Raw genomic sequence first — 11051 nt, forward strand, 5'->3', positions numbered from 1 at the left:
ACATCATCAAGCTTGAATTTTAATTATAAGTCAACTCTGGAATCTAAAATCTGCCCCTGAAGCACAAATTTGATTATCACGTGAATTGTTAAAATAAAAATTTGGTTATTACTCATACTTTAAGAAAGTCTCTCACACTATGGCAAATCCATTCCTTCAACCAACTTCTCATGAGGTCTCAGAACTCCATCAAGAATTTAGCAAAAAGCACTGGCCAGTGTATTCAGTGGTTAGAGCGGCAGCCAGAGAACCAAATGGTCAAGGTTTGACTCCTATTTGATTCCTAGTCCAGGGCACGTACCTGGGTTCCAGGTTCAATCCTGGGCCTAATTGGGGAATGTGCAGGAGGCAACCAATCCATGTGTGTCTCTCACATCCCTCTGTCTCTGTCTCTGTCTCTCCCCCCACCCCTCCATCCACTCTCTCCAAAAATCAACAAGAAAAAATATCCTCAGGTGAGGATTATCAACAAAAAAACACAAAGAAAAAAAATTAGAGCAAATTACTTAACCATTCTCCAAATCCAGTATATTCTCTGAGGCTTTTTTTATATGCAATGCTGATTCTGTACATTCACCAACCTAGTGAACTCCAAATCATCCTTTCAAACCCAGTTCAAAGGCCACTTCCCTAAAATCAACACATTAACTCTCTCAAGCAAGACCGCTCTATTCTAGCATATATATCCACAGCATGCACCTTAAAAAGTAAACATGAAGAATTATTCAGCGCACCTATAATAGTTCATGGCAAACAGTAACATTTATTGGACTGTTCAAAGAAATCTGATTGAACATGAAAATCATTACTAATCAATTTCTAAGAAAAAAACTACTATCTAAAACTTGGCAAAACTAAAAAAAAACACCAACTCTTAAAAAAGGTTTTATAAGTCTGCAAAGTTTTAGTTTGTTCTTCTTTATAATTTTCCACTAAGACCCCAATTCCACCGGATCCGGAAAACATTTTTATAGACTCTAAATGAAAAATATTCCCTCCTCCCTATAGCTCTCATAAAATTTATTACGAATTATTGGATCCACCAAAATATTTTCAGCAGTTTTAAGACAAGAATTATGTCTTAATCATCTTTCTTTTTCCCCTTTACAATTCACTCCTATTTCGGTAGAAAGCATTAAGTAACTGTTTATAAAACAACTTATCATCAAACATGCAAAACTTGACCCTCTCTCGGAGCCTTCTATTTTTTCTGCCTGGAAAACAATCACCCAGATTTTTGTATGGTTTTCTCCTTTTTAGGTTTCTGCTCAAATGCAATCTCTAGAGAGGTCTTCCCTCATTACCCTACTTAAAATAGTCTCATCCTTCAGCCCCAATCAACTGCTATACTCTTATCTGCTTTACTTTCTTCATCATAATTATCACTATCTAAAATTGTTTAGTTGTTTGCATGTTTATGTTATATCTCCCCCTCTAAGATATATTCGCTCCATGAAAGCAGACTTGTCTTATTCACTATCATATATACCCAGCACAACTGAAATGCCCACAAGAGAATAAACAATTACTAAAGGATTTAGTTGGAAACAGCTAGAATTCTAACAACCAACCAGTAGAACCTAAAATTTAAATTTAAGCAATTTGTATCCAAATGCTACTAAAAACAAGTAAATTCTATAAATTTTGCATCTGCAGAAAGAACTCTTTTTTAAAAACACAGATTTTAGGTTGGAAGTGACCTTAGAGACCAAGTCCAGTGGTTTCAAGCTATGCTTTAAAATACCCTAAGAGGTCAAATTCCCTGAAGCACTGGACCATAATTGTTTTATATATATACACTAGAGGCCTGGTGCACGAAAATTTGTGCACTAGGGGAGTCCCTCAGCTCAGCCTACACGCTCTCACAGTCTGGGACCCCTCCAGGGATGTCCACCTGCCAGCTAGGCCCGTTCCCTGGGCTGGCGCAGTCAGACATCCCTCTGGCAGCCCGGGAGCCCTCAAGGGATGTCCGACTGATGGCTAAGCCATCAGTTGGACATCTTTAGCACTACCAAGGAGGCGGGAGAGGCTCCCACCACAGCCGCTGAGCTCACAGCCGTCAGCTCAGCTTATGGCTGAGCGGAGCTCCCCCTGTGGGAGCACACTGACCACCAGGGGGGAGCTCCTGCGTTGAGCGTCTGCCCCTGGTGGTCAGTGCGTGTCATAGCAACCAGTTGTTCTGGCCGTTCAGCTGTTAGGGTCAATTTGCATATGATCCTTTTATTATATAGGATACACACATCTATTTTAGAATGTGTGATTTACACGCATACAGAACAAAAAAGCATATTATACAGTCATGTGTGGCTTAACAAAAAGATACATTATGAGAAATGCCTCATTAGGCTATTATCTTTGTGAGATTATAGAGTGTAATTACACAAACCTGGATGGTATAGTCTAGTACAAACTTAGGCTATATGGCATATAGCCTACTGTTCCTAGCCTACAAACCCGTATAGCACATTAATGTACAAAACAATGCAACATTAAATCAAACACAAGAGAAAATAATGCAATGAAAAGATGCAATAAACATGAGACTACTGCTGGCATAACATGGCACACTATTTTACAGCAAACTTTTTCTATAAGTAGAAAGAGTAACTCTAAAATAATGATAAAAAGTATAATACAGTAAATATACAAACCACTAACACAGTTATTATTAAGTATTATGTATTGTACATACAGGGTTGGGACAATAATAGGTTTCATGTAGTTGAGTACATGGAAAAGTTTATTTTCTTGTATTATTTATTATTATATTATTTTCCATATGAACAACTGTAAACCTACTGTTGCTCACTGCTGTAGATGTATGTGCTATACTTTTATATGACTACCAGCATCACCATGTGATGTAATGTGCTGTGCTACGAATTCAGGATTTGTGTGGGAATTTTTCAGTTTCATTATAATCTTACGGGACCACTGCTGCATATGCAGTCCATCATTGACCAAAATGACATAATGTAGCCTATGACTGTACATCAAATTTAAACACTTTGAAAACTGCTATCTCTGCTGCCAGGTTAAGTAGTTTTGCTATAGACTTCAAATAAAGTTTGGCTTGACATGTCTATGAGTCTATCTATAATTTCTCACAAATGTGTATAGGTTAGAAAGGTTACAGCTCAATTTTTTCTAATCAAAAAACAGACATGCTCACACATAAAATATAAAAACTCCACTCCTGAAGCACTACTCTGTGCATTAAATCAAGGCAAACCTCAAGGCATATCTGCTCAGCACATAATCTTCCTGCAAAATAATTGGGCAATAAGTAAATTTAGAAAATGTGGCATGAGTGTGATTACCTATTGTCATTACAACAGAATTATTACTTAAAGTTTTGGTGTTTCTTAATAAATTTTATATCTTTAAATATATGAACAGCTGATGTATTTTGCCAGAAAGTCAAGCTTTAAACAAAAATTTCCTACTACTCCTCTTTCAAACTCCTATTATTATTTTAATTAAATTATTCTGAATCTGCAAGACGATGTTAAAACAAAAACAAACCTTCTACTTACACCGACATATAGAGTAACATTGAGTGAAAAAGGTATTAGATGCTGAGTCCAGTCTAAGGATAAAATAGCCTCCTTCATTCCCAATTATGAATTGTCATAGTAATCAAGGCAGCTTGACTGTCTGACCTTTATGTTAATGTTAAAATTTAACCTTATTTTGCCCTGGCCAGCCTGGCTCAGTGGTTAGCATGTCAGCCTGTGTAAAGGAGGGTCTGGGGTTCAATTACTGGTCAAGGGCACATACCTGAGTTACAGGTTCCATCCAGGCCCAGTCAACCAATTGACATGTCTCTCTCACATCTATATTTCTTTCTCTCACTTTCCTCTCTCTCCCCCCGCTTTCCCCCCTTTCTTCCACTCTCTTTAAAAAGCAGTGGAAAAAAATATCCTCAAGGTGAGGATGAACAACACAAAACAAAAATAATAATAATTTAACTTTATTTTTAAAATTAACATCAAAATGACAACCATATAAAACTGAGATGAAGGAAAGTATTTTGCAAGCTGTAAATCATTTTTAAAATATTAAATACTAAAATTAAGCCAAAAGGAATCAGGTACTTTGAATGGCATGGTAAACTTATGGAATATTATTTGACCAATCTATGAAAGACTTTTACAAACCAAAAATTAAATACAAAATTGTATGTAGAAGTATTATAATTTACAATGTAAAAAGTAATACAAATACACACTCCTGCCAGATGACAGAAAACCAAATGTTCCTCTCCCAAATACAGTGTATTACATAATCAGTCATTACATTTTGTCCAGATGCTGAAACAAAATGCAATTATGTTTCAACATCCAAATATACAAATTAAAAAACTGTGTATCAATTTTTTTGGGGGGTGGGGGAAAGCAGATCTACTCATTGCTACCTAAACTGCCAGGACACATAATTTTCTCTTGCTTATTTTATCATTCCTTGGCAAAGTAAAAATTTACTAAGTGTGCATTCTTATGCACTCTCACATCAGAAAAGATACTTCAATTCAGCAAAAGCAGAGAAAGGATTGATGTCCTGAGTAATGAATCGAGTTCTATTTTAAAAAATATACCCTCTTGCCCTGGCTGGGTGGCTCAGTGGTTGAACGTTATCACGTACACCAAAAGGTTGTGGGTTCAATTCCCAGTCAGGACACATACCTAGGTTGCAGGTTTGATCCCTAGTTTGGGCGCATGTGGGAGGCCACTGACCAATGTGTTTCTCTCTCTCTCTTCTCTGAAAAACTAAAAAATAATAATAAATACCCTCTCTGTATCTTTAGCAGTTTTTAGTAATTATAAAGTCTCTGAAAAATATATAAGCAAATAAAACAAAAAGCATGATTTCTAAAATCTAAGTTAAATGTTAGCATCTCCTCTAAATACAACTGGGAGTCATTACCCTGTTTTGATTTCTATATCTCAAAAAAAGGGAGGGAGGGATAAAACTGGTGTATAATCTCTTATTCAAACTCTTAAAGGCCAGGTTTATCTCGAACTGCAATTTCTCAGATTTTAGAAAGTTAAAATAGCATATATATTATATATGAACATGGTTAAGCAATGGTAAATATATGTCACCATGTAACTATAAATACAAAATATCTCCTTCAACCAATGACCTTAGTGACCTTAGCCATACAAAATACAGCAAGATATATAGATCTAAACACTCTGCCAGAAGCACTTTATTGCTAACATCCTTCCCTTAGTCCTGCACGCACTCTACACACATTTCTCTAAGAAGCTGGTTATCTCTTTTCCATAGATAATTTAGAAACAAAACTGTAAGGACTCAAAGAAGTGAAGGAATGCAGGATGGCCTTCTCCCATCCCCTTCCAACCAGTCTGATATGTAGATTGGGAAGCAGAGCACTCTGACAGCATTAAGTGTCAAAGGACAACCTGGCACTGTTCTGTTTATTGCATCTTTATCGATACCTACTAAGCACTGTGCACTAGAGAAAATAGTAGAAATGTAAAGACAAACAGGACAAGTACTACCTCTTAGGTGCTTACAGTCCAGTGAAGGTTATAGTGGATAATGGGGTTGGACAGTAAATTACAATACAGTATGACATGTTCAATAAAAACAGTATGGGGGCCAGCTAAATTTTCATTAAGAAAGCAACACCAATACTTTAAACAATAAAAAATAAATTCATATGAATGTATAAAAAAGAAAGTGACACCTGAATAGAGTTTTGAAGAATAAGAAGTCTGTAAAACAACAGAGAAGAGATAAGTAAAAATATCCCTCCCCCATACACACCTATATACACTCACCTGAAAGAAAAAAAAAGAGAGGAACACTTTCATAGTAAGTTGCAAACATGTCCAAAATATCTAGTATATAAACAGACTTGGATCCTGAATCTAAGCATATATAACACATTAAAGTGTATTCAGAAAAGGGAAATTTTCTTTTCCCTCCTAGATAATTCATTTTGCATTTCCATATTATGTAAGTTATGGGTCTTACAAAAAAAAATATTACAAACCATTTTATTAGTTCCAAATAAAGCATACCCCCAAGTGATATACCTGGAAATTTGCATCTGTATCAGAGAACAAGCTGTTAGAAATTATTTTTCTAGGTCATTCTTATAGATAAAGTAAATAAATGAACAGCCACATCCGTGTGACTTGTCATAAGAAAGGAGTCTTTAAAGTTTAAAAAAAGGAAGCCAAGTTAAAATAGAAAACCCACAAAAACCTAAAGTAACAAGATAATGTGTGTATGTGTGTATATACTATTTAAATTGAAGAAAAGGTTCAATGAACAAAACCAAGGTAAAAAATGATAACTCTAAAAACTCAAAATCCTAATGTTTGTTCTATTTCTTTTCAAAGACAGACTTTCTACGAGACGTCAATTTTAGTATATAGCTCTTTTTAAAATATCTGGTCAAAGTCACACTGAAATTCATTTAAGTATCACAGGTAGAAATCATCCTTCGTAAGGACATTCACCTGTATAATCAACCAGAATGACTCCTATCACAGTATTGGATCCCTTGACATCAATCTTGTATATAATTCTATTCAAACATTACAGTGTAACTCAAAGTAACTCTGTAAAACTGCCCTACCTGGTACCTTGGTTTCTTTTGCTTCTTTGTATTACAAAATCCACTAGAAGTCTATGTAACAAATAAAATCTTATTTAGTAGTATCTTCTGCTAAGATTGTATCACTATTTACGTAAGTTGTCTTCACATGCTTATTTAAGCAAGCACATGGAAAGTCTGACTTTATGTAATCCTAATAGAATGAACTTTCTATACTTAAAAATTTTAAGACAAAGAGCAAAAAATTTGTTAACTTCCTTAGTAGTCTGTTACACTCATTATTTCATATGCCTCCATGAAGCAAACCTACCTTTTCTTTATTTTTCTATAGTATCAAAATGTTATGAAGCCAATTTGTCACTAAACTCCCCAAAGACTGTGGGAGAAAAAAAAAATCTGTAAGTTTTTCCCCCCAAATACAAGTACTTTTAATATCAATATCTATCTACTGAAGAGATAAAAACCAAAACTGGGTTAGAAGTACTTCTAGAAAAACCTACTCATAAATCTAAAGTATTTATTTACTTTTTGAATAAACAGAATTTTCAGGTTATAGCTAACTGTAAAGTAGCTCCCAAAAATAATAAAGTAAATTAAATATCCAAAGTTCTAAAGTATAAACATAGGTAATTAGTTCTCTTTGGGAGAACTAGTTTTATCTTCAAGATCAAGTACTTTTCAAATGAAAGAGATATGTCACTCATATCTATAAATTTTGCCCTTGTTTTTCCACCATGTAAGTTTACTTTAAAACGAAAGTATTATAGAAACTGAAAATGTTTTAAAGGTTGTATTTGTTGCTTGGTTAAATATGCAGGCAATTCTCATTCCCCAAGAGTTATCATATTGGGTTACAGATAGCTCTACATAGTATACTTAGAATAAAAGGTTTCTGCCAACAACTGATACCTCCATTAATTCATTTTTATGGGTACAGCATTAATTAGGATGCAAAAAAACTGTGAAAGTTTCTCAGCTCCTTTCTAATACACAAAGTATTCACAGAAGTCATTGCAATTTAAGCCCTCAGGAAAAAAAATGATAGAAAATGAACTTTTAAAAATTAAATGAGGATCTTATGAAGTCAAGAAAGAAGTGCAGAAGTTTTGCCTTTTTTACAGTGAATTTTTCCTTCTGATTCAGTATTACAAAAGAACTACAAACTAGAGTTGTTCAACATAGAAAGCTTACTAAAGATCTTGGTCCATTTAGAAGTATTTCAATAAAAAGAGCTCAGAATGTAGACATCTAACCATTTTAAATAGACAATCAGTTCAGTCCACTGTGATTCTTAACCCTTCAAATATAGAAAAGTCATCCTCCATAATTGCAGAAGAAATGTATTCGTGGACATTTGGAAACAAATGTGGTCAAATAACAGGAAGTGTTCCCTAATAACTCAACATAAACATATGTAAATGCGTAAGTATTTTCAAATTTCTATGCCCCCCCCCACTTCCACTTACGTTGTTGTTTCAAAGGGCAAGCCAAAAGTTGCACTTATTCCAGAAGTCCTAATATCAAGCATGACAGAAAATGTGTTCAACTATGAGCTAAATTCAAGTACAGCCTCCCTCAGGAACAGATTTTAACTCAATACCGTCTACCACTTCACCAAGAATCTAAGGGTTCATATCAGTGCATATTTTCTTATACTTATTAGAAACTGTCCTGAAGATTAAGAAAGGAAGTTTTATGACCAGCAGTTTTATGAAAACGGAGAGGAAGAAGAAGAAGAAGAAAAAAAAAGTGCTGCATTCGGTCTTCTGGATGGTGCAGGCATCTCCTAGGACCCAAAGGAAGTTGATGTTTAGGCTCCTTCCGAGTGTGGTACCCGTATGTGAGGACTTTCCCGGAGGCACCACCGCGCTCCCGGGGCCTGGGATCAATGCCAATTCCAAAGCCCCGGCAATGCTCTCCCTAAAGGAAACTTCAGCTTGCGTTCAGGAACGATCGCCAGTCACCGAGCGTCACCGGGCTTCTCGCCTAGGCGGACAACACAGCCTCGAACGAGAACGAGGAAGGCCGCCTTTAACTCCACTCATTTCTTCCGTAAAACTTTTAAGTGAGACCGAAGCCAGCAAAAGGTGCGGAGGCCCCGACGGAAGTAGAAACCCGGGGCCGGCAACTTCCCAGACAGCAACGTCCCGGGTTCCTCCGCCAGCCCGGGACCCTCCGACTCCGTCTCTACCGCACGGCGGGGGCTTCGGCCTCCGGGCGCGGCGGCAGCGGAGGCATCACAGCTGCACTCCTCCTTCCATCACCCGAACCCTTCGGTATCCCAGAGCCTGCGGGCTCCCGAGACCCGTTAGTCCAATACCACCCATCTTTTACACACACACACACACACACACACACACACACACAAGTTGCAGGTGATGTGCGTGTACGGAGAGAATGTGAACAGCCCGGGACCGCGGCAGCTCAGGGGAAGGCGGCAGCGCCGTCTAGAGCGGGCCCGGGCTCCCCGGCCACCGCCGCCGCTGCCTCCTCTTCTTCCCCAGGAAGCAGCGCGGCGCAGGCTCCTCGCGCTGGCGGGAGCCCGTGAGACCCGAGTCGGAGGGAAAAGCCCAGCGCCCACCGAGGGGACCGGGCCTACGATCCAGAGCTGCTGCTGCTGCTGCAACGACCCAAGTACCGCGCCGCGACGCTTTACGTCCCATCCACCACCCTCCCCATACACACCCCCTCCCTCTCTCCCTCCCTCCACCGCCGCCACCCCCCCTCCCCGCCCGCTCTGCTCTCCCTCTCTCGATTGGAGCCGAGACAAAAGCAACGGGAAGCGGCGGGCCGGGACGCTGCCCGAGGACCCCAGGCGCGACCGGACCGGCCCCGAGGCATTCCCCCGCCTTGCGGGGGCCCCGAATCCGCCGCCCCAGCCGCGCGCCCCGCTGCCAGACTTCCGAAAATTTGCCAAAAACTCACCGCATGAATTTTCTTGTCCCGCGGATCCAAGATGGCGACGTATCCACCGCGGAGGCTGCTGGGAGCAAGACCTTTACCCTCTGACCCCCACCGTGAACCCCGTCGTTCCGGCTTCCCTTAGGCGGTGGCGGAAGGTGGGAGAGGCGATTGCCGGCCGGACGAGGTTGGGGGCGGGTTGACCGCTTCCCGCGCGTTGGACCGTGGCCGGGAGAGGCGCCTCACTCCGTCATCTCTCTGCCCGCAGCCTCCACCACGTCTCCCTCCGACGCCCCGGGAGGCTCGTAGCTGCTGCGCGGCCGTTATAGCGAGCGGAGCCTGAGGCCGCTACAGTTCCCTTGGGACGGGTTGGTTCCCCGGGGCACGGGCCCTGGGTGCGCGGTGGGCCGCGGGGTCCGGGGCCGGGGAGTGGTGAGGTGGCGTGGGCCCGCCCTCCCGGGGCCGGGGAGCGTGTTTGTGTTTGTGTACGTGTGGACACCCCGCCCCGCGTCCTCCCGGAACGCCCCCTGGCCCGGCACCTGGCGCCCGCGGATCACGGCCCCGCTTTCCTCCCGCAGCCCCGCAGCCCCGCGGCCCGGGCGCGCCCTTCAGGGACCGCAGCGCGTCACCTCGCCTCCGGAGAAGTGAGTGCCCCTCTGCCCAGCCGCCGCGATTTTCTACTCACCACCCTTCCTTCCTTTTTTTTTTTTTTTAACTTGGTGGGAGGGAACATATTGGGGAGTAGGTTTTTAGAGCACTTTGGGGGGCACTCGCGCAGGCTGTTAGATTTATAGCATTTTCTCTCGCCGCGAACGACTGGCTGCGCTGTCAGCGGGGCTGTGAAATTATGGTGGCTTTGGTGGAAACTTCAGGAGAATGAAAAGTCTCTGCTTTCCAGAAAAAGAATTGCCACTCAGAGTGAAATTAAATTTGTTTTCTTTGAAGTAATCAGTCTGTTCCCTTTTATATTGATAAACTCTTCCCTTTTTGTTACTAGTGGATATTTGGGGCTTAAAAAGACCCTCTACGCGAGTGTTTTGGGGTTGTGAAAATTGTTATTTCTATTTGAGTGATGGAATTTATTAATGTAAATTACGTGCAGTTGATTCGGAGTAAATAAAATTTCGAATGTCCATGTTTGTTTGTTTTTGTAAAATCAACTTTTTCTTCCAAAAAACTCACAGTAATCCAATTTAAAATACACCACCGAAGGGCAGAGGGTTATCTGTCGCTCCTAAATAACAAAAAATATATAAGCATAAAACAAAAGGTGTCTTTGTCCTGTTTACGGAATGCAGTGTATTTTGAACTATTACTAGATACTGTGTAAATTAAACTCCACATGGTGATGTGGCCAGTGGAAAATGTTTCACATGGTTATTCATCTCACTAAACATTCTGCTCCACGGTGTTTTTTATGTTAGGAAAGGTCGAGAAGAACACTTCTTTATATTCTTCCCTACCTTTTCCCCAACAGTTCTGCCTGCCTTTTGAACTTTTCCTTCTGCTTTGTAAGATAGCATGTTAAAAAACTGAATACGCCTCTGAATGTCAT

At 40.4% G+C, this 11051-nt stretch overlaps 1 protein-coding gene and 1 long non-coding RNA gene across 5 annotated transcripts in view; one reads left to right on the forward strand and one right to left on the reverse strand.

Annotated features, from left to right (window-relative positions):
* Positions 1 to 9630, reverse strand: part of CNOT2 (CCR4-NOT transcription complex subunit 2) — a 117854-nt gene extending 108224 nt beyond the window's left edge. For 2 of the 4 annotated variants that reach the window (XM_081083300.1, XM_081083298.1), the window contains exon 1: positions 9521 to 9630. In XM_081083300.1, the coding sequence (XP_080939426.1) occupies positions 9521 to 9525 (5 nt within the window). In that variant the 5' untranslated portion in view covers positions 9526 to 9630. The remainder of the gene's footprint in view (positions 1 to 9520) is intronic. The other 2 variants (XM_081083301.1, XM_081083299.1) reach the window with 1 other exon arrangement.
* LOC308513345 lies at positions 9286 to 10629 on the forward strand. Its single transcript, XR_013995529.1, has 3 exons — positions 9286 to 9654; positions 9765 to 9864; positions 10075 to 10629. It is a non-coding gene; the product is annotated as an uncharacterized lncRNA (long non-coding RNA).
* Positions 10630 to 11051: the final 422 nt, after the last annotated feature.

The sequence above is a fragment of the Myotis nattereri genome, assembly GCF_964212035.1.
Source record: "Myotis nattereri genome assembly, chromosome: 2".
Classification (NCBI taxonomy): Eukaryota; Metazoa; Chordata; class Mammalia; order Chiroptera; family Vespertilionidae; genus Myotis; species Myotis nattereri.